This window comes from Lutjanus erythropterus, chromosome 7 (genome assembly GCF_056507025.1).
Source record: "Lutjanus erythropterus isolate fLutEry1 chromosome 7, fLutEry1.hap2, whole genome shotgun sequence".
Classification (NCBI taxonomy): Eukaryota; Metazoa; Chordata; class Actinopteri; order Lutjaniformes; family Lutjanidae; genus Lutjanus; species Lutjanus erythropterus.
This window is the reverse complement of record NC_139323.1, coordinates 30,199,328-30,222,804: the sequence shown is the minus strand read 5'-3', so window position 1 is coordinate 30,222,804 and position 23,477 is coordinate 30,199,328. Positions and strand designations below refer to the sequence as shown.

The window sequence follows — 23,477 nt, the reverse complement described above, 5'->3', positions numbered from 1 at the left end:
TATCTGTATCATTTAGCTGATTCAAAGGAAGTGTGTGTGTGTGTGTGTGTGTGTGTGTGTGTGTGTGTATGTGGAGAATTTAACTATTTTCTACAAATTTAAATATTTTTGCAGTATTAATGGTACAAATGTGTCATACAGTGGGGCAGATGTATAACAGATAAATTCTCAGCTTTGTTAATATTTAAAGAAACTCTCACCCATACTTAGTATCTAAATATTAGAAATACAAGATAAGCAAAAGTCAAAATCAGTCTTTCAAAGAATATGATGTTCATTTGTTTTTACAGGAAAACCAACCGAACATTTCTTAGCTTTGTGATTCAGCCATTAGTCATTGTGTGCAGCTGTGTGTGTGTCTGTGTGAAGAAGAGAAAGGGTTGAAAGTGAAGAACTGAGCTTCCAGGGCAACGACCTTTGCTTTTTTCTTTTAAAAAAAAAGAAGAGTCATATCTTTGCTAAGAAGAGAGTGGGGGACCTTCACCATCTCTCATCAGCTTTAATTAACAACACACTTCTCATCAACAGAGTGAGACAGACAGCTTCTTCATCTAAAGTCCTTACAGTTATTTAAAAACCACAGCTGCAAATTTCAGATGATTATTAACTGAGTGCAACACTGACCCGTGTGATCTTCTCGGTGCCTGTGAAGCCGTGTTTCTCAAAGTGATCGGCCAGGTTCAGGAAGGTGCGTCTCTCCAGGTACTGGCAGTTACTGAGGATGATCAGCAGACGCTGCTCCTAAACACACACAAAAACAACACACGCTTATACTTTTATACTTGTGAAACTGTAGCTGTAACCTTAAGCCTTTAACGTGACTTTGAAGGAGCGAGGACCAGACAACGCCCTCATTTTCCTAAAATATCCTCCATTTTCATAAGTCCTCCTTTTTCACTTTTCTCAAATGTCTTCACGTTCCAAAACATTTCAAAAATGTCCAGTCTCCTTAAACATCATCACTTTCTAAAACATGTCCTTACTTCTCAAAATGTCCTTAGTTAACTAAATTGTCCTTGCTTTGCAAAAATGTCCTCACTTTCCTAAAAACATCATTACTTCCTTATAATGTCCATTCAAAATACGTCCCCACATCTGAAAAAGTTCTCTCTTTGCAAGGCTCCTCATTTTCTTAATGTTTTAACTTTCCAAAATTGTCCTCATTTTCCTAAAATGTCCACACTTTTCAAATACCGTGTGTCCTTCACTTTCTAAAAAAATGCTCTTGCTCTTTAATAAAGTATAATTTCCACAGCCTCCTTAAAGGTCATCACTTTCCACAAAATGTCCTCACTTTGAAATATGTCCTCAGTAAACTAAAATGTCCTTGCTTTGCAAAAATGTCCTTGCTTAACTAAATTGTTGTCACTTGGACCAAAAAATTGCTGAAATGGTCATAGTTGACTAAAATTGCTCCATTTTTCTAACCTGTCCTCCCTGTTTAAAATTATTTTCATGCTCCAAATTGTCCCGTCTTCTCCACATGTCCTCCCTTTGAAAGTGTCCTTGCTTTTCAAACTTGTCCTCAATTTCTTTCCTACAATACCTACACTTTTCAAATTAGTTGTCACTTTTCAAAATTAATCCAATTTCCCAATGTGTCCTCGCTCTCCAAGAAATGTCCTCACTTAACACAAATGTCCGCACTTTGTACTATTTCCACAGTTTCCTAAAATGTTTTTACTTTTCAAAAAATGTCCTCATTTCTAAAACACATCCTCACTCTTCTACATGTTCTTGCTTTGCAAAAATGTTCTCACTCAACTAAACTGTTGTCTCATGGAAAATAGTAATTGCTTTGCTGAAATTAGTTTCCTAAAATGGCTCCAATTTCCAACCTTGCCCTCATTTTTCTAGAATATCTTCACTTTCTAAAATTTCCCTCTCTTTTCTACAGTTGTTCTCATTTTTCAAAATTGTTGCTCTCCCTTTCTCAAAGCGTCGTCACTTTCTAAAAATATCCTTTGCAAAAATGCCCCACTTTCTAAAAAGTGTCCTCACTTGTCAAACTTGTCCTCATTTTCTCAACATCTCTTTGCTTTCAAAAAATACCGACATTTCTAAAGACAAAACATTTCTCACGTCCACACTTAAATACGTCCTTACTTTTCTAAAATGTTCTATTTTCCCAAAATATCTTCACCTTTCTAAAAATGTCCTCACTCTTTAAGTGTCCTCAGTTAACCAAAATGTCCTCACTTTGCACAAATGTCCTCACATTTCGAAAATGTCCCAAAATCTTCACTTCCTTAAATCACCTACAAAAATATTCTCACTTTCCAAAAACCATCTCACTTTCCTTGACTCATTCCCCTGTCCCAAAATGTCCTAATCCCCTCCCCAAAAGCTAAATCTAATGTAAAATATTTTGTCTTTCAGAAAGCATCCTCACTTTTCAATTTTGTCCATATTTCCTAACACATCTTTGTTTTCCAGAAATGTCCTCACTTTCTGAAACTGTCCTTTTTTTAAAATGTCACACTTTTCAAATGTGTCCTTGCTTGTCTAAATGTATTAAATCTCCCCAAATTTCCTTACTCTCCAAGACATGTTCTCACTTTCTAAATGTCTTAGCTAACTAAAAGGTCCTCTCTTTCTAAAATTTCCTTACTTTTTAAATGTTCTCAATCCTTACTTGTGCTATCACTTGGAAAAATGTTCTTACTTTCCAAAAACATTCTCAATTTCCTAACACTGTCACTTGTCTTGAGACACCCCTCTCCCATAAAATGTCCAAATTCATTTCTGTATTGGAATTAAAATGTTCTGCCTGTTCTGGGGCTCCCTGGAGATTCAGTTGGAAGAGCCTGTGCCCATATACTGAGGCTGAGTCCTCTCCAGGGGTTGTGGGTTCAATTCCAGCCTGCAGCCCTCTGCTGTATGTAACCCCCCCCCCTTCTCTTCCCCTTTCCTTCAGCTGTCCCAACTGCAGCTGTCCTTTTGAATAAAGGTATAAAAGCTCCAAAAGCTTTTTAAAAAAAAGGGCAATAAAAAAACAACAAACAAGCAAAAACACCCAGAAAGTGTTCTAACTTTTAACTTTTCCTAATACGTCTTTGCTTTCCAAAAAGAAGTCTTCACTTTTCACTTCTGTTCTTTTCACTTCTTTTCTAAACTTTCCTTCCTCTCAAGGTCTAAAACTAAAACTGGTACGTCCAAACAAGTACAGAAGCACAAACAAACAATCATTCATTCCACTGAACAGACACGAGCACACAAACACTGGCGGCGTGATGACAGAATGGTTAGCCTACATTTTGACAACCACAAATGATGTCGTCACTGGCAGCAATTTGTTTTTCACACCCGGTGTAACCAGCGCTACAGACCTACAGACAAGATAAGACACTTCAGAGGGCTGATGTTGCGCTGGCGCCCAGGTACCACCACCCTCAGGCATACATGGTGGCCTCTAATGTGCCAAATAGCCAAAAACACTAGACTTTATATGACGAGTGACACCGGCCTTAACTCTGGTCAGCTGCATTCATTCGAATCTGGCTGCTTAACCCATGCTACATATATTGGGGCTGGGGAAACCCCGTCTGCACCTTGCTCCATTTCCCTTTACCAGAAGCACTCTACACCCTGCTCTTCCTCCTCCTCGTCCTCCTCCCCTATGCTTAACCCCGTTCACTAACATCTCAAACAAGTTACAGGAAATGAGGACGTATCTGCTTCTTGTCCACAACCAGGAAACAGCCTGATAACATTTTGTGGTTTGAATGAGTGAGACACGTGTTTGTCTGGTTGTGTGAAGGAGAGGGCCCACGCTTTGGTGACGCTGACAGTCGCCAGATGTGGGATTTCAGCTGTATTAACCCCAAATAGTTTAAAGGAAATACTGAAAAAAACAACAACAACAACAAAAAAAAACAACACATCACACTTACAGATGTTGGACTGAAGCCCTCCTGAATGCCAGGAAACCGATCTGGAGAGGACAAGTCCACTGAAATGTTGCTGCACACACACACAGGGGAGGCTTTAACATGTTTTCAGAGTCAAGTACACAATAATCACAAATATAAAACAAACATTCAAATACTTACTGAGATGTATCAATGTCTCCATTAGTTTTAGTGCTCAGCTGCTCCAGGCAGTTTATGAAAACCTGAGTGAACACATGAACAGGCATGATGTAAAAAAACAAACTATGGCCATGCTCATATCTCACTCCACATGATTAACTTTCTCAGTTCATGACAGATTTAGGTTTAAGTCAAGGTGATTCAGTGCTTCACTGGACAGTCTAAACCACTGTTACTGAAATTATGGACCGAGGGCCAAATCTGGCCCCCGATAGGATGCTGGGTGGCCCTTTGAACATTTCACAATAAGTTTTTGTTTTTGTGCAGAGTGCAGTAGGACAGGTGATAAGCTCTGCAGGGAAGACAACCATTAGCTGAAGAGGAGTACAAATGAGGATAATTCTGTCTTTATGTGTGTGTCTTTAATGCCTTTCGTTATCATCTGTGATGTGAAAATATCATTATTTTCACACAGCCAGAGAAATTAAAAGTGCGCGTCCTCTTGTAGTTAGGGACCTGCAGAGCTTCTCTCTCGAGGCTGCAGCTGCTGTTCAGCATCACCTCCTCTGCATGCTCCGTGCTCCATCACACCATGAATTAAATATTTATTTGGGCCAAACCAGAGTTAGTGATTGTTGGGATAGTGGGAGGATGAACCAAGACGATTTTGGTGAGTTTTATTTTGTTTCTGTAAAGTTTGAATGAAGCCGATGCAAATGATGCAAAGGAAGTCTGGTAGGTTTAGCAAGAGTGATTAAGGTACTAACAAGACAAAACAAACAAAGAACAAACAACAAGCAAACAAGCGTGGCCTGCGTCTGGATAAGACTGCTGGCAGAGCGTCACACTGCTCTGAGATTCTATGACTTCTTCTCTGTTTCCATCAGTTAGTTTTGTGGTTTGTGGTAATTTTGAGACTCAATTTGTATTGTGTATTTGAAGTTTACAGCCTGTCATGAGCTGAAACTTGTTTACTAACCACCCTTTTCACCTTCTCTCATCAGTCAACTGTCGCTGCATGCAGTCCTGAGGATTTTTTTTTTATAAGTGTATCAGCTGTTATAAAATTATATTTATGATTCCCTTTAATTCTACATTGAAATGTTCTCTCTGTGCATTTCTGTTAGCTTCTATCTGTTTTTGTCCTGTATCTGTGATGCACATCAACTAATGATTCAAATCGGCGACTATCAGGGGACAGCCCTGGTGCTTTTCCACCAAATTAGCTCTGGTTCTTGAACCTGGTCCATTCAGGATTCTTGGAACCTTTATAATATATAGCAAACCAGCCTGTTTCCACTCATTTTGAGCAGAACCACTGGGTGTTGCACAGTGCACAACAATGTGGAGAATATGACACATCCACTTTGGTATGCGCTTCTGGTCGAGGAAAACATACACCTGGGAAAACAACTTTTCAGGTTTAAAAATCCAAACAGTTATATATTGCTTTCCCTGCTTATTTGTGTGTAATGAAACCACATCTGTCAATTTGACCGCAGGCTGATTGATCTTACCTTCAAGATGCTCACAATGAGCTCTGCTGCCTGGTCCTGGACCTGGTCCAACTGAAGCACCTGGTGAAAAGACAGTGAAACCACATCAGAAACTATCCTACTATCCGATTCAATTTACTTAAAATCGGGGGTTGTGGTATTCAATATTTTGCATGATTTTACTGCCATGACATGTTGTGTTTATTCCTATAAGTTTATTAAGAAAGCTACAGTTTCTTCATTAACTATGGGACTGCATGATTGCAGCCACAATCATAATCGAAGCTGCTTCGCTCAGTGATGAGACGATCATGATGATTCTCCATCTGTGGGAACTAAACTGCACCAAAGATTTATCACAACAGAAACAGTGCAATTACAAATTAGTCTCAGGCTTCCTGCGGTAAATATGTTCTTAACTACAGCTGCAACTGTTGGGACTGCAGAGAATTATATTTTATTAGTCTATGGTTTTGTTTATTTCTGTTAGTGATCCTCTGCTTTGACCCATCCTAAAAGACACAACACACAGCCACAGTGTCCTCTGCATAGGAGGAGGTCAAATGTGAGACATTACAAAGTGTGTTTTGATGCACTGGAGCCAGCACTCAAAACACAACATGTAAAAGGCAGGTTTTGGTTATGATATGGATTCTTCTGCCACCCCAGTGACTGCATTGGCTTTGATGATTGCAGGTGATTATCTCACATTGATTTCTCCTGGTTTGATCTCCAGAGGCTCTTTGAGTGACTGCAGCATCTGGACCATGCACTGTTCAAACTGAGAAGGCTGCAAAAAAACATGAGGGTAGATTAGAAAAACTGGATCCAGAAAATATAATACTGAAGAACACAAAAAACCCCCCACATACTTTATCTTTAATGGTGAAAGGAAATAGTCTACTACACCGAAAATACATGGAAATGTTTGTGAAATTCATTTTGTTTCTTGTGTTTTAACAGAAAAAGTCCTCGCTTAGCTGAAAAATAATTATTTAACGTGCAAAAATGACACTGGTGTGTATCTTTGAGTGGCATCTGACTGGCAGTTTGCTGGAGTACCTATCATTTCCCGTTATGATGTGATGTTGTACTTGGTGCGAAAACATCCTTACCAGGCTGGTGATCCCCTCATTATCTACGACCCAGTCCTCCTTCTCAGCGAGCCTCTTGACATCTGAGTGGGTGGAAAAAAAAAAGCACAAATATGAATCAAGAGGACCATTACTTGAAACCTCTCTCCTAAGAAAAACCCACTCTATTTTTTGAAGTGTGATCACTTTCAATAAAATTGAATCAACACAGAATTTAAGGTTTCTGAAGGAAAACCACAACATGATATATAAAATCAATCTCTTTCTGTCAAGACCACAATTTCATGTGTATGGGGCAGAAAGTTAAGTGAAAACCAGTCACTCTTCTCAAAATGACCATGCCTAACCACAAGTGAAACTGAGCATGTCTGGTTTTAGTCTCGTAACACTTTCTCCATTACTACCCTGGAAGTTGTATGAGGTAAAAGGTGACAGTTGAGGACACTGACCGCCAAATACTCATGGAAGAAATGCAGTAAAAAGACATGTCACTTCACTGCCTGTACTGGGTTTGTATCAAAAAACTGCGTTATTATAAATCTGCACTTCTGGTCTGTTACTGTGTCCCACTGCCACACCACATTTATGGACTATTTTCTGATAGATACTAACCTTTTATAGTATACTGGTTTTGTGGTAAGAACACATGAAACAAAAGTACTTTACCTTCCTGTACCTACAGGATATGATACAATACGTGAATTAACAGACAACAATCAACCTGCAACTTCAGAATGACACCACCACCTAAATGCAACGAGAAAAGCACATGCAGCCTTGGTGATAATTTTGCGTTCTTAACTTTTTCAGAATAAATTAGCATGTTTTAAAACTTAAAATCTGCTTAGAATTAGCATGTACCTTAAGAGACTGGATGCAGCTTGTTTTCTTTTTCTTTTTTATGTGTTGTGGAAAAATGTAATAATGAAAATTAGGGGTGGGAATCTCAAGGCACCTCAAGATTTGATTTCCTTCCATGTCACAGGGCTACAAGGAAAATTCTAAAACAATTACAGCTGCATCTTGATGCATCAAAATTTTTGATTTTCTATACAAGATTTAGATTTTCTCACCATGCAACTACTTGCTACTTTTACAATATAGCATATTTCTAACAAGTCATGATTCTAATTAATTAAATGTGTATTCTGAGTTTGTCACATGATTAAAAAAAATCTCTACGTATCTAAAGTTTGGTCTCAAAATCATTAAAAAAATGATCAGTTTTCTCTGCTCTGAAACACTGGGGGCGTGTCCGCTCTGCTGTCTCAGCAACAAACACCACTGTGACGAAAATGACCTGAAACACAGATGCTTCAGCAGCTTTATTAGATATATCCAAACATGTTTGAGCCACCAGAGCCAGAGGACAGTGACAGGATGGTATATTTTTTTCCTTCTGAGTTGGGTTGTTGGAGTAATATAGGTAGTTTCCGAGTGAAAACATGAAATATGGTTTCTCATGTTGCGTTTCTAAAATATTTTAGTCCAGTTAGGTCCCTATTTCCTTCAACTTCAAGTCAAAATGCTTCCATACGCTATCACTTAAAGGGACAGTTCATCCAAATATGAAAGTCAGATTATATCCATCTGCAGCTGCTCACGCTCAGCCATCCTCGCAAAAACTCAAGAAGTAGCCTAATTTAGAATGCAAACATGAATGCACATTTTTACATCCGTTACATTTTACCATCCAACTGGCTCAAACACAACGCAGTGATGTAAATGTTTTACATCCTCTATGTTTCACCAGCCAGTTGATTCAGCTGTACGCAGTGTGTGACCCAGTCCTACAAAATTGTTACAGGGGATCATAATATCGAGAACTAGATTTTAAATTTCTGATAGTTGACTCTTCTGCATCGAGACATTATCTTTGGAGAGAGAAGTGCGATGCATGTAGGGATTGATTTCTTCCCCAGCCTAATAAAAATGCCATTTGCTGCACAAATTATCCAGTTTTCATCTGGGATTAAGACAACCTTGGTGCAGCTTATTTGTAGTTTGTTCATCACATAACATGACATAATGTGCCAGAGGACAAAATCCAGGAACTTCTGTGAAATTTTGTGAGTCTCATCTTTCTAAAATCTTAAAAACGATTTATGATTCCTTCCACTACTAGTTCTGCTCAGCTGCTCCTTCCTCACCTTCTGTAGTGTGCAGCAGAGTCACCATGAGGCAGTGAACTCTCAACTCCAGCAGCAGATCCTGGATCACCTGCAGCAAATCATTTGGGATCTCCAGAGCAGACAGAGCCTCATGACAACCTCTGGACGAGAGACAGCAGAGGAAACAGAAACAGAGAGACACAGAGGTCATTAATGGCACGGCAGGCGTGAGGTTAAAAATCCCTGCAGATAATCATGTCAGAACTGCAAACAGTCAGTGTGAGAACCTGACGGTGTGTATGATTTGCGTCAGCCAGGCTCCAGTGAGCTCTGTCTTGTTCTCCCAGCCTCCGTAAAGATTCAGCTCCGCCTGTGGCAGGGTGGAGGGAAGGAGAGCCCCCCGGATGAGCTTCACCAGCCGATGTGTCATCTCCTCGATCATTTTCTAAAGACCACACATCACATGGACAAACGGCAAGTTTAGGAGGCATTCGTCTTGAAAACAACTGTGGTGAGGAAGATGCTCAAAATAACATTTTTGTGTAAACAGTCACAATGAAGCATACTTTAAAGTCATTCTGTCTCTGTCTGGCATTTTTCTTGGATTTTTCCACCTGCCCCGATTTCTCTCCAGTCTGCAGAAAAAAAGCAAACACACAAGAAACACAAATGTTTAATTGAAACAAGTCATCCAAATTGTGACAATAACATTTCAAAATGGAAACGGGTAGAGAGGTCATCGGTTGGCTTACTGCAGTTGTAAGTGTTACTGACGTTACACAGGATTTGGGCATACACCAGTTACATTATTTTCCCACCACCCCCACCTCTAAGCGTGTCATTAACACTTAGCTGGATGACGAGCGATTCAGTTACCAACTGAAAGTGTCTCCGTACCGCAACAGCAGAGTCACAGCACAGAGAAGCAACTTTGACAACTGAATATGATTGTACAGAGTGAAATCAACTTGAAGGGAAATTAAATAGAACCCCAGCATCCCCAAACAGCTGTGGGGTGTAGGCTAACATAAAAGTAAGTATTCTGCTGTTCAGTACCTGACCACACAGGTGTTAGCAGATGGTAATATGTAAAAACAAAAAAAAAAAAAGCTAAATTTGCTAATCAAAGCTAATTTTAACAAGGAGCAACATTATAATTGGCCTGGACTTATCGTTAGCACTAGGGGTGGGGCGATTCATTCAACGTATTCAACCAATCGCCCAATTATGATTAGCTCTTTTAATTGCTCTAAAGTTACAGATACAGAGTGTCATCGCTCATATCTTTTCTTGCAAAATGTCTGGTTTAATTAGTAACACCAGTATTGTAACAAGTTTATTAGCCAGTGGGAAAATTTCCTCACCGTGGCATCTCTGCTCGCCGGCTGGAATTGAACCAGCTACAGTTACGACCATGCAGCATATGCTGGAATCATTCATTTACCAAGATACACCAGATTTAGTGCTTTTGCCAGACCAATTCAATGAACTTTACAGAAACTAAAACTCAGTATGCAGGTAGCCCACCCATCAGTGTTCTATAGAAACTAACTAACCCTCACTCTATCAGGCCTCCAAAAGCCCTACAAAATATGAATACAGGTCTGTCTATATGTAACTGCTAAGAAAAAGATTTTATTCTTGTCAGACTGGTCAAAACGTTGTTTTTTTCAGTCCACCAAAAAAAATATTGTTACCAGTTTTCACAGGGAATGTTTCTGTTGACAGTTTGTTCTCTGGATTATCACTGTTTCTAGAGAAATGTGTTGTGTATTTTTTTAAATGCCATTTCAATTCCATTATTTGGGGGTGGAGGGAGAAATCTGTTTTATAGCTTGTAATATTTTATTTTGAACAACGTGCTTTGGCAATACAGCTCTGTAATTCATTGAGATCACGCCATACAACCCTCTCTGAACTGATATCTCAGAGAAGCATATCAAACTATCTGAAGAGCTGCACACCACAAGCAATAAGCCAGAAAATATGTTTTTGTGATAACGGTGAACCAATCTGAAGTGTGCTGAATGCACACTTGTGTCTGTGTGTTTCTTGTCGCTGTTAAAGATTCGCAGGTATTTACCTCACTGAAAAGACTTCCATTAACATAAGAGATCCAAAGCTTCCAGAAGTTGGGCAACTGGCCGATCACCACATCCGACAGCTTCTCGACAAACTGCACCTGCTGCGGGGTTTCAAAGCGCCAGGCTGCAATAAAGACACACACACACACACACACACACTCTATTACATAAACCCACTGACACACAACACTCATCTATGCTGTACTCAACATTCTCATTCATCATTCACTTTCTTCAAAGTCAAAGTCAAGCGCTTTTCAAGCATTTTAAAGGTGTGTTTTCAAGCTTTCAGCGGGTTGGGCAAATGTAAAGATATATCTATCTTGATATGAGATTAGATATTGTCTTAGATTCTGGGTATCACCATATCATGATATGACCTAGTTTTAAAGTCTGGATTACAGTAAAATGACACAGTTTCCTGAACATACCAGTCTGTTCTGGCTGTTCTACTTTGTGCCTTAAGCCACTTAATTCCTTATATCCACATTACCGATGATTTAGTTATAAAAAAAACTCATTGTGCTGATATTTGGTGAAAGCACCTATAGTTCTCCTAGCAGTGTTGCTTCAATATTGATACTGAGGTATTTGGTCAAAAATATGGTGATCTTTCATTTTGTCAAATATTGCCCAGCCCTACTGTTGGGTACTTTAATCTACAGCAATGCTCATCATATGTTTGCACTATGTGAGAATTTACGATGTTATATTTAAGAAAATGTGTATATTGACATAGACATTTATATTGTGGTATATCCTCGCACCCAGCTGTAATACAGAATAATTATTTCACCTCTTAAACATTAATTCAGTTATTATTGTGCTATACACAAACAAAATTATGTTTTGTAATAGAATTCTACAGAAAGACGACACATTTAAGGAAAACACAACAATGTTTCATGTTTTAAAATGTGTCACCTGTCTGTAAATAGACTTGGCATTGTTAATAACCTGGCTGAGCCATTATAAAACATAAGACTAATTTCAAATTAAACAAAATCTTCTTCATTTTTAAAAGTTTTTATGTTCAAGTCGATGCTCATTGATTCAATTCAAAAATTCCCCCCTGGGGGTCATTAAAGTATTTTTGATTTGACTGAAACAGCAGCACCTCCCAGTATGTTTTTCGGTTGTTTGTCGTCTCACTGAGTGGAGTAACGTGTGTAACGTGCAGAGTGACCAGCAAGGCTCAAGTGGAGTTTGTTGTGTAGTTTTCTCATTTTGTGAGAAAGGCAAATTCTTTTGGGTTTTTTTTATCTATTCAGTCAGTGAGCGATTTATTATGAAAGTAATGCAATTATAATTTCAAGCACTTTCAAGCACTTTATACAAAATCCAAGCACTTTTCAAACCTTGAAAAAAACTATATTAAAACTCAAGGGCTTTCAAGGATTTCCAGCACCTGAAAGAACCCTGTGTACTGGAAGGTGGTGGGGGATTTAAAGGATGAACCAGCAAACCGCACTGACTTAAAAATGTTATTGTGCTTCTGTAATTCAAAGAATCACAGAAGGGAATATTTGACTTCCAGGCACAGAAGGCTCCAGTTGTTTGTTTCTGTCTGTACTTTTACTACACTGCCTGATGTAAAGAGACACACTGCATGACTCTTCCATACTGTGATTCCCCGAAGCACTGTATATGACGAAAAGTGTTACACACACACAAACAAACAAAAGCACAGTCAGAGTGCGGCTCAGACAGGGAAGCCCCTCCCAAGCACTGAATGAGTGGGTGGGTTGTAGTATGATTGTGGTGCCTACTGCTGGGTCGTGGCGTTCGCAGGCTGCCCCCTCTCTTCAGAGACGCGGTGTGGCTGAGCCTGCCGAGGGCTGACGGACGGGTATCCCCCTCTGGCTCAAGAGCTCCGACACCCACTGACAGACAAAACGAAAGGAGGAGAAGAGGGGAAGGAGGGGGCAAGAGATGAGAAATGAACCCGGAGGAAAAAGAAACACATACTTCAGATATCAAATAATCAAATAAGCCATTTTCATAATTCCACATTCCTCAATAAGCTCAGCAGGCTTTCACACCAAACAATCCTCCCTCGGCCCTCTCGGCCTTTCTTTATTTGTGTTCTGATCCGTCTCTGCCGTGGCCCACAGCTGAGAGAATGTCCCGTTGTTTCCAGGGTGAGGAAACAGAGCTGTGGGCTTTGTGAGCACTGGGGTGAAGTGGGTTTACATCGGCCACACTGGGCTCAGTCACGTATGATCCTTGAGGCAAGAACCGGAGCTCCACTAGATGGCAACAGGGAGCTTTGCAGCGGCAAGCGACGGATGAGAAAGTCCTTCTGCAACCACACACTCCTATCTCGGCTGGTGAGATAACTTTAGTGCAATGAATCTATGAGATATCTTTAAGACAACAGGAGAAGGGGTGAAAGTTGACAAACAGGAATGAAAGTGAAAACGCTGCAGTGAGGGGATCAAACTTACTACAATGAAAATGAAACTCAAAAGGACAAGTTCGTGCAACGCTGCAATACGCCTACATGTAGTTTGTCTAAACGAAGAGAAACGGATGGCCACATTTCCAAAACATGTGTCTGACACACACAGAGAAAAGTGAGTCACAGACTGTGCAGCGTGTAAGCAAGTATTGAGAAATCCCCAAGCAAAGGAGCAAATGTGGTCGAGCTGGCCGAGCAAACAACACAGCCATCCAGTCTAGAAAATGTAAGGAAATTTTCATTTGAGTCATTTCAATCTGTAAACACACCATCGTTCTCGCATTACACACACACACACACACACACACACACACACACACACGCACACACTGACACATGGCCCTTATAGAGCTGTGCAGACTCTGCCTCTGTGATGTTTTCTTCTCTTTTTACAGAGATGAGAGCTGCTGTTGATCCAGGTGTCAGCTGAACCCCCAGCGTCCTCAGAATGCACAAGTGTACATGTGTGTGAGCCAGTTTAGGTGTGTGTGCGCATGTGTGCACGGTTGCTTTTACGTGTTCAAACTATCTGTGCCGCTGCTGTGTTGTTTCTTGCAAAATGTTTTAAGCTTAAAATAAAGGAACCGCTGTGTGTGTGTGTGTGTGTGTGTTTGTGTGTGTTGAAGACACCAAGACAATGTGTGTGTCACCTGTTCACTTCCTCATCAGGTCTGATGCTTCTCCGCAGGTCAGAGGAGTTCCTGTTTCCTGAGGGGTCACTGATCCTGACCACACACACACGCATGCTTTCTCTCTAAACACACACACACACACCTTACTGACTCCTGTTTAAATGTAGTTCATTTCACATGCCAAAAAACTTAATTTTTTACAGGTTTTTGAGATTTTTACACATATTTTATGTCCTCACAGCAGCATTTGAAATTAAGGATGCCCCACTGATAATAAAAGTAGCACCTGGGACACATGTATGGTGTCTGGGATGATTCTTCTTCTTTATTGATTAAACTGAAATAAGCAAGAAACAGCAACTGAACTAATGACTAAAAGAATAATGTAAAGTGATTGTGGCCAAACATCTAGATTTCAGTGCTTCCTTTATATTTAAGTGCAGGGAACAACTTCCACTGGTGGACCAGAGTGAGCCAATGAAATGATTGAGTTACTGAAACACAATTAAAATATATTTACTATACTACAACTGTTTTTATTAAATGAAAAACAGAATTAACAAAATGTAACAAAATTAAATGAAAATGAGCTCCACAATCCCTCAAAGAGAGCAAAAAAAGCAACAAATGGTAAAACTACTATTTTTTTCCCTGTAACCTGTATTTTTAAATTTAGATTTTCAGCACATGTTAGTTCTTTATATTTACTTTTCATCATGGATAATCTGCTGATTATTTTCACAATTAGAGATGCATATTGTTAGGATATTATTGATATCAATATCAGTACTGATACTACTTATTGATACCGATACTTATTGATACTGCTTGCCACAACTCGATGCAAGAAATAAATACAACAAATATTTAATTACTATACATATTGCATTATTTTTATTATTTCATTTAGATGCATTTTGATCATATTTAGTAAAGTTAATGCACATTTGTGAATGTCTCGCCCTGTCAGCTGTTATCATTTGTCCAGGAGTTCACCAATATTTTAGTACTGACCAGTCAGGAACCAGTGCCAGTTCAGTATCAGTTCTCGATACACATCTCTATTCACGAATAACTGTTTAGTCTGCAAAATGTCCTAAAAGTCGCAAAAAATTCTCATCACTATTTCCCATAACTCAAAGTGACATCTTCAAATTGCTTCTTTTGTCCAACCAACAGTCCAAAACCCACAGACTCTTTATTTGCTGCCATAAATGACAACGCAGCAAATACTCACATATAAGAAGATGGAACCAGCAAAGGTTTGATATTTTTACTTGAAAAGTGCCTGAAACAATTAATCAATCATCAAAACAGCTTGCGACTAATTTTCTTTTCTTTTCTTTCGACTACTCAACTTATCGACTAATCTTTGCAGCTCTATTTAAGTTTCACCATCTTCTTCAGATTAAACAGATAAACAGATAATAGAAAATAAAAATAAAGGTTCTGGATTTTCTGGAGAAGAAAAGTAAAACTTGAAAAAATGACCCTCACTGATATGCATGCAAACACATGATTAATATGCTAACTGAAGTGTAATAATTAACACGTTTCTCCTAGAGTGGCACCGACTGAGCCTAAAATCACAACCGCATGTTTCCTGGTCAAATGCACGAACACCAGAATCCCTCTAATTGTTCACTGACAAACCTATTTTTCTACGAACAAAATTTCCTGCTAATTGTATTGATATTGGCAGAAGAAGCGCTGTTCAGGAAGTAAGAGTACTGCAGCTTATAATTGAATCGGGCAGAGTCAGATTGCAGCACCAGGGCAAGATGGGAGTGTTTAGACATACGGAAGCAACTTGCGCTGCTTTGCTTCCTCACAAGAAAACTCAGGCTCCAGACTTGTTCCAACAGAGATGGATGGATCTATTTCACGTTTAAGGCAATTTATATGGTAATTAATGGAATCATAACTATACCAGAACGGCCTCTGGCCTCATATTCTGGAGCGAGAAACACAAGAGACAGAGAAAATGACATCAGTTAGTGCAAACATGACTGATCCATCACAGAGGAATAATCCCTGCCACGTGTGATGCTGACAATAGCATAAAGGATGGCTTATAAATACAGTGAGCTGGTAAATGTGATACAAGGAGGAAGAGGAGGCAGCCAGCAGAGGGAGGAGACTGTGAGGTCCTGGTAAGGGGGAATCTGGCTATTTGAGAGGGGGGTGACAGAGGGTGAGAGGGAGGGGAGGAAGACTGAGGTCAGGGGAATGTAGTGGATGTGGTTTTATGATGGTGGCTGTTCAAGGGCTGCCTGGGTGGAGAGATGTTTCAAGAGGCACGGGTTTCGTACATGGGTGAGAGGTGAGCAGCAAAGAGCGGGGATGGTAAATAGCTACCAGGTGTGTGTGTGTGAGGGGAAGAGGTGGGTATAGAGGAGCTCGCTGCAAAGTGCGACAGCAGAGGGGACAGGAGACAGCTGGCTGTGGCAAACAAAAGTAGTAATGGCAGAAAAAAAAACAGAGGGATTATATGTGTGAGTATGTGTGTGTGCTTTTGTCATTCTCTGTATGAAGATGGTCCTCCCTCGAGAGATGACAGTGTTGTTCATTTGTTGAAAGACTCCAAGCTACCCTGTAGAGTTTATACCCAGTAGTTGTGCTGTTTTGATGAGGTCACTCTTGTTTTTGTATTGTGTTCCCTACAAGCATCCAAACCAAGCCTCCAAGAACAACGCTGAGCTGCAAGGTAGGGCTGCATCAAATGTTGTTTTTTCGTACAAAATCCTCAATTTGTTTAGAGAAGGGAGGTGCACAATTAGTCGACTATACAACTGAACATCACCACCCTTGCTAGTCAATTCCAGTTAACTGTTGCCTCTAAGGTGTTATGCACCCCCCTGCCACTGGTTGGGGCTGCAGACCCATCAGACAGCAGCCTCTCTCACCCAGCGTGAATGAACCGGAACCACCTGGATGCTCTTATCAGCAATGTCAGATGACAGCTTGTTAAAACAAAACAAAACAAAAAAAGTTTGGGAGGCAGTTTGAATGCAGACTGTTGAATGCTAAACTGATATGTAACCACTCAACTAGAGCAATGTGTGACCACATTCAGCACAGACACAGACATTAACCTGCAAGCAGAGCAGGCTGCTGCTGTCAGCACTGGTAGCGTTAGCTCCAGGTAAACAATGTTGTTTACCCACAGACACTGTGATCCTTTTTGGTCTGAAAAGGTGAAGTATTGTTGTGGTTTATGTGCAATATTCATATTGCACAGCACAAGTGCCACACATTTCAGCTGCATTTAGAACATGATTTAGCGACTGTAGACTAATGGCTCTTAATACACACCGTATTTTTTTGGACAGTGTTCAACACTATCAGTCAGTAGTCTAAATTAAAATGTGCAGTTAATCGACCAGGAAATTAGTTACCAAGAACATCTTATAACTTTCTCAGTCTGCTCTTTTCACACAGCTGTGATGAGCCATTTTTTGACCACAGTGAAAATGCTGTTTTTGGAAGAATAAAAGTCAACAAATTTGGAATGAAGATGAATATTTTGTGAGATAAAAACATGTTTTGAATCTCAGAAATGATTACATCTATTTTTTCTTCTGATAAATTTCAGGCACTGGACAACACTGAGCAAATTATTGGATCACACGAGGCAGAAACAATCCTAGAATCTAATTCTACAAATAGTAGAATACTAATCATATTACTGTAGCTCAATCTTTACCTTCAACTGTGCAGAAATACTGTGTTTTAACACACTGAGTAGACGTGAAAGAAAAAGAAGAAAAAAGCTGTGCAACATTTGAATGTTGATTTAGAATCTGATGGTCAGCGTTACCAGTGAAGCACCAAACTACTCGGTGCAGCCGTACTCTAAGGTGTTTTTGGCAAAGTGGCCACAGTCAGAGTTGCAGGTCACAGAATGGCCACTGACCTAAAAGGACTGTTTTCCTAAAGAAACAGCTTCCAACTAGTGAATACATTTTTCATAAACACCCCAACATGAATTTTTGTGATATCAGAAGGTTTATCTAGATCTATTAGGTTCAATAAAAAAGATCTATCAGTCAGAAAGGCATTCTACAGAGCATTTAATCTAGTTGAAAGCCTGAAAAACATTTAACCCTACATGGCAAAAAAAAAAAAATCTATTTTGCAAGTGTTTTGATGAGGAACACCAAATGTAAACAGAATTTTGTTTATTTATGAGAAAACTTCACAGGGTACCTTTAAAACGACCTACATTTACATTCTCCTCAGACGTGACTTCATGCGGTTGTGCGAATGATGACTGTCCTCTCTCGGTGGCGGAGGCAGAGGTCGCGTGACGTTATTCACACCACCGCAGAAAAGTCTTAGGAAGAGGGTCAGGGTGGATTTACAGATCTGAAGTCAACAGTGGAGAGAACAACTCAAGTCCTGCCTGCTAGAAACAGTTGAGTTTGATTTCTTTTAAATATGGAGGTAATCTTTCCCTAACCCTACCGAACAGAGTTTAACTATAAATGTCCCAGATCAGGAGTCTTGTTTGAAGAGTTAATGTTGGAAACAAATGCTTATTTTGTTTATGTATGCCCTGTCAGCATTGTATTGTATGTAGAATCTTATTTGTATCTACTGTTTTTCATGAATCAGTATGTGTCTTACACTGTTACATCAAAGTAAATAAACTAACTGTAAAAGTGCATTTCTGTGTATGTGTCTCAGTGCATTTTTACAAACCAGCAATTTTCAGAATGGTTGGGTTGCACGTGATTTGCATGCAATTTCAGATTCACTCCCTGCCACATGTTTCTCTGCTGTGGAATGCATGTGTGGACTGAAAAGGGGCCATCCCTGACATGATAATCAAGATGATATTTAACTGTGGAGAGGCAGGGAGCAAACCAACCCCCAGATCCATCAAGCCTGAGCCCCGGAAACCACTGTTACCCTTAGCATTAGACATGTTTATGTTCCAGCTGCACTATGTGAAGCAGCCACCCACTCACAATGTATCTGTATGGGTGCCTTTGTGTAAGTATGGGTGTAGGAGTGTGTGTGTCTAAGTGTGGTTGGCAAATCGCTGTTCTTCCTTAGCGGACGGTTTCACATTCACATTTTTCTGCTGGCTGATTTAACAGAGGAACAGCTTAATTGGGGTTAATTGTTCCAATCCATCTGTGAAGCTGTGTGTGAGTGAGAAAGGGAGTTTGTATGTGTGCGTGTGCAGTAACATGTCAAGTCCTGAAACCCAAATCCAAAGCCCATGCTCCCTCACTTTCATCTTATTCATACATTCATGAAAAAATAAACAGTCGGGCCTCCGGCAGGGGAGGGCGGTGATGCGAGGGGGGGGGGCAGAATCAGGCAGAGAGCTGGTACGACGACGGAGAGGCAGCTGGCTCTCTCAGATTCACATGACACCCACCAGCCGCTTCATTGGAAACGCTAAATAGAGGCTTTTCACTTCATGTGTAATGGGAGTCAGCTCAGACGTGTGTGTGCTCACCTCTCTGGCCACTGATGAACTCATCTCTGCAGTTTTGCATCAGCTCTAGGATCCACTTGTGCTGAGCGTAGATGCACAGCCATGCTGGGTCACCCGGAGCGTGCAGGTCAGACAGGTACCTACACATGCATAAAAAAAAACAAAAAACAAACAAACAAACAAAAACAGGTGTTAGAAATTTACACTCAAAGATGAAAAAACAGGAAAACCCACACATATTCTGGTGAGGTGCAGGCTTGCACGAACAGTAGACATCACAGGAAGGAGGTGAGAACACAACACTCGTAATTCTATGAAGACATCAAATTGTCTAAAAAAAAAAAAAAAAATCACAAATTAGAAAAACATCTGGATGCTTACATTCAAATAAAGCAGTACAGGTTAAAACAAAAATAAAGATCTGCCTTAAAGAACCATATGTGTTTCAAATTCTGTAAACAAAACAGCAAAGACTGACTGAAAATCAGCATGAATTTCACTTTAAAGCAGTGTTCCTCATACGTTTTATACCAAGTATCACCTCAGAAAATATTAGATTCTCCAAGTTCCATCATGACTGACATTAAAGTACAGTAGCATAGACCTACCCTATCAGCTATGGACAGTTCACGCAGGAGGCAGGTTTATTCCTATTACTGTAAAAAGATTTTTTATTGTTGACTGTTGTCAGTCACAGTGCCTTTACAGTAAGGCAGTGATTTACTACTGTCACAGTTCAGCTCGTAACGAATCATGGATGGCGTATGCACGTCATAGCAGGCTCATATTTAAACAAAAATAAGACAAAACATATATACACATATATTCCATACAGTGGTTTTAAATTAATGTGTAAATATGAATACAAACGACAGGGGGTTGCAACCAATGATTATTGTCATAATCTATTAATCTGCTGATTATTTTATCAATTAATCGATTAGTTGTTTGCTCTATTAAATGTCAGAAAATCTATTCAGTTTACTGTCATATAGAGGTAACAACACCAGACAAAATTATTTTTTTCTTAAAAAAAATAACTCAAACTAATTAATCGATTATCAAAGTATTTGGCGATTCATTGATAAATCACTGCAGCTCTAAAATAATATAACACTAAGCACAAGAGGAAACAATTAAGTGTAAGAAAGAAAAATATTCAACAAGAAAATATATTATTGCATCCAAGTTAAAGAGTGCTAAAAATGTAACATACAAAAATCTAAAGCAAAAATTAAAACTTTACACTCTGATTCATGTACCATCTCTCTCCCCATAATCATCCATCTCCCGGGAGTTTACTTCCTGGGCGTCACTCAGTGACCTGTGGGATGACAGATGACTCACTCTCTGAGCTGTGGCCTGGCTCCCTCTACTGTCACCTGATGAACCAACTGCTCATTTGTTTCTCATTAGGTGACATCTTTCAGAAGTTTGAGCAAGAATCTCATGCAACACACACACACGTGTACACACACACGCACGCACACACACACACACACACACACACACACACACACACACACACACACACACACACACACACACAGACGGCCCCCACCATCCACGGCAAGAGTAAACAGGAGCTGAGTGGGCGTTCAGAGACGTGCCTAATGCAGCAGGATGAAAGATGTTGCCGTGTGGTTGAGAACTGGTCTCTGTGATCCTGACAGGTCGGTCTTAACAATAATAAATCGGGAGAGACCACAAGTATGAATGGACACAAGGATAGAGGGGGGAAAAAAGAGGGAAAGAAAGGCAGAGAAAAATAGAAACAGAAAGAGGAGAACGGGACAACAGAATGCTGAGAAGATCAGTGAGAAAAGTGAGAGGCAGAAACATGAAAGATGGAGGATGAAGTTCTGGTAAACGACGACAGACAGGCATCAAAGAAACCAAAAGGAGCACAATGAAGGAGTCTAAGAGATACATCACAACTTCATATTTACTGTACACAGACAGTTTGCAATGTGTAGGGATTGTGTGATACATGCAAAGACTGGGAAATGTATAAAACACTACTTAGCATGTAGATATCATAAAAACAAATCATGTATAAAAGGCCAGAACATGATGACTGGGAGGAAGAGACAGATGAAATAATTGTTGCATAATTAAAAAAATATAAAGAGACCTGATGTATCTCTTCTGGTCATGTAGTGTTGACGGGGTCTGCAGCAGCTTCTCCAATAAGAGACTCCGCAGAGCTCCAATCCTCGTCTCAACCTCGGCATACACTGTAGCAGAGGAACAGGAAACAATTTCATTCATGGTGAGAACATTCAAAATAGAGAGGATATTTTAAGGAGTGATATTTTATTTAATTTCATTCATTTGTTGGGGTAGAAACACCAAAAGATTTACCTTTTTTGAAAACAGGGACCTCAGTGTTGCCAAAGAGAGATTTGGCTTTCTCATAGTCATTGATCACCACATCGTAATCACCCTGAGAGAGAAAAGTCAGTTCAGTTAATGATGCAGCCCACTGACCTGTCTATGTATTTAAGATTTTCTAGCTCCACCCTCTGGATGACAGCAGTCAGCCTGTCATAAAACAAATGTAAAGTGCATACTGTGACACACTTTGAAGAAATTAATAATTAAAAGCAGCTTCACAAGAATCCTGGTGAAGACTATTTTTCTTGTAGGGCTGTGGGGTTCCTAAAAACAGCTTCAGACATCTGAGACCCCATTTACACCTGGTATTGAAATGTAATCAGTATCCAGACATATTATCCACATAAGGAAAAAATAATTTTTCATAAAAAGTGTAAATGCATCTTGATCAGAATCTCTTCCTGACCACATCTGGAGGTCGTCTGGCTCGCACTGTGTTCACATCCTAGGTGTAAACGCAGACAAACAGATATTTGTTTTGAGTTCACATCAAATGCAGGCTGTTGTTCAAATTTGGAGAGTGAGCGAGGGAGAAGGCTGAACAAGACACGCCTCTGATTACTGGTTATACATCTATTCTGTGGCATGCAAGCGCCAAAAGATGAGTTATTCAACAGAACTGTGTGAAAAATGAAAGCAATAGTGATGGGAAATGGATGATAGCAGAAAGAAATAACCGTGTGTGTTGCATTTGTCTGTGCAGGTGATCTGCTGTTATCAAGCCATGTAATTTATTGAGTCACAGAGGAGCCTACATGCTGGTACTGCAACACAACAGCACAAACTGATACTATTTTTTTATTAAAAAAAAAAAAGAAAAAAGACAACACACAAATTTTTTTAAAGAGAGTCTGGGCCTGATTTTCCTCCACCTCAAATTAATCATTTGCAGGTTTTGCTCTAGGACAGAGATCTGATCTCAATGAGCATTAAAAATAACAGGTTTGAACAGAAAAGCAGATTGTTTATTATGCAGACAACATTTCCGGATGCTGATCTCATTTTAATACCAGCTGTAAATGGGGTGTTGTGTTTAATAACAAACTGAGAGGCTCATGTCCACCTAATAAATGCATTTGACAAACTGATAATATTTGTAAAACACAGCAAAAAAAAAAAAAAAGAACTACTCAGGCTGAGAGGAATATAATAAAATAAGCTCTAGGGACATGTGCGATTAGTCAACTATACAATTAAAACATCACCACCCTCGTTAGTCGGCACCAGAAATACTAGTCGCTTAAAGTATTTATCAATATTTTATTAATGCACAAGGCCAGTTAGCTATTGCCTCTACAATCTTATGCAGCTGCCCGCCACTAGACGGGGCTGAGGCCCCATCAGACATCAGCCCCTTTCTCCCAGCACATATGCCCCGGTGGCCCTGCAACCCTGGATGTTTTTAATCAGCAAAGTGGGAGAGATGACACCTCGTACAATCAGCACAGTTTGACAGTGTTTTGATACAGAAAATAAAAATTGGGTTGCATGTAGGCTGTGACATGCTAAACTGATATATAACCACTCAACTAGAGCAACATGTGACCACATTCAGCACTGCTAGCACTGCTGACGTTGCAGCCCCCGGGTTGTTTACTTGCAGATACTGTGAACCTCTTTGTCCTGAAAAGGTAAAGTATTTATTGAGTTGTTGTCATGTTTTGTAGTTTAATGTGCAATGCTGGTACTGCATGGCACAAGGTGGCACATTTCACCAGC

The 23,477-nt window shown here is 39.8% G+C and overlaps 1 protein-coding gene across 1 annotated transcript in view; it reads right to left on the bottom strand.

The window, feature by feature from the left end:
* The window catches only part of exoc2 (exocyst complex component 2), a 50,732-nt gene that overhangs the window by 5,736 nt on the left and 21,519 nt on the right, over positions 1–23,477 (bottom strand). Inside the window, exons 8-21 of the mRNA XM_084723501.1 lie at positions 21,726–21,807; positions 21,496–21,598; positions 19,383–19,501; positions 12,586–12,699; positions 10,816–10,940; positions 9,299–9,367; positions 9,020–9,177; positions 8,772–8,893; positions 6,643–6,704; positions 6,237–6,317; positions 5,549–5,608; positions 4,053–4,114; positions 3,894–3,963; positions 625–741 (exon numbers count right to left, since the gene is read on the bottom strand). Of these exons, the coding sequence (XP_084579627.1) occupies positions 625–741; positions 3,894–3,963; positions 4,053–4,114; positions 5,549–5,608; positions 6,237–6,317; positions 6,643–6,704; positions 8,772–8,893; positions 9,020–9,177; positions 9,299–9,367; positions 10,816–10,940; positions 12,586–12,699; positions 19,383–19,501; positions 21,496–21,598; positions 21,726–21,807 (1,344 nt within the window). The remainder of the gene's footprint in view (positions 1–624; positions 742–3,893; positions 3,964–4,052; positions 4,115–5,548; positions 5,609–6,236; positions 6,318–6,642; positions 6,705–8,771; positions 8,894–9,019; positions 9,178–9,298; positions 9,368–10,815; positions 10,941–12,585; positions 12,700–19,382; positions 19,502–21,495; positions 21,599–21,725; positions 21,808–23,477) is intronic.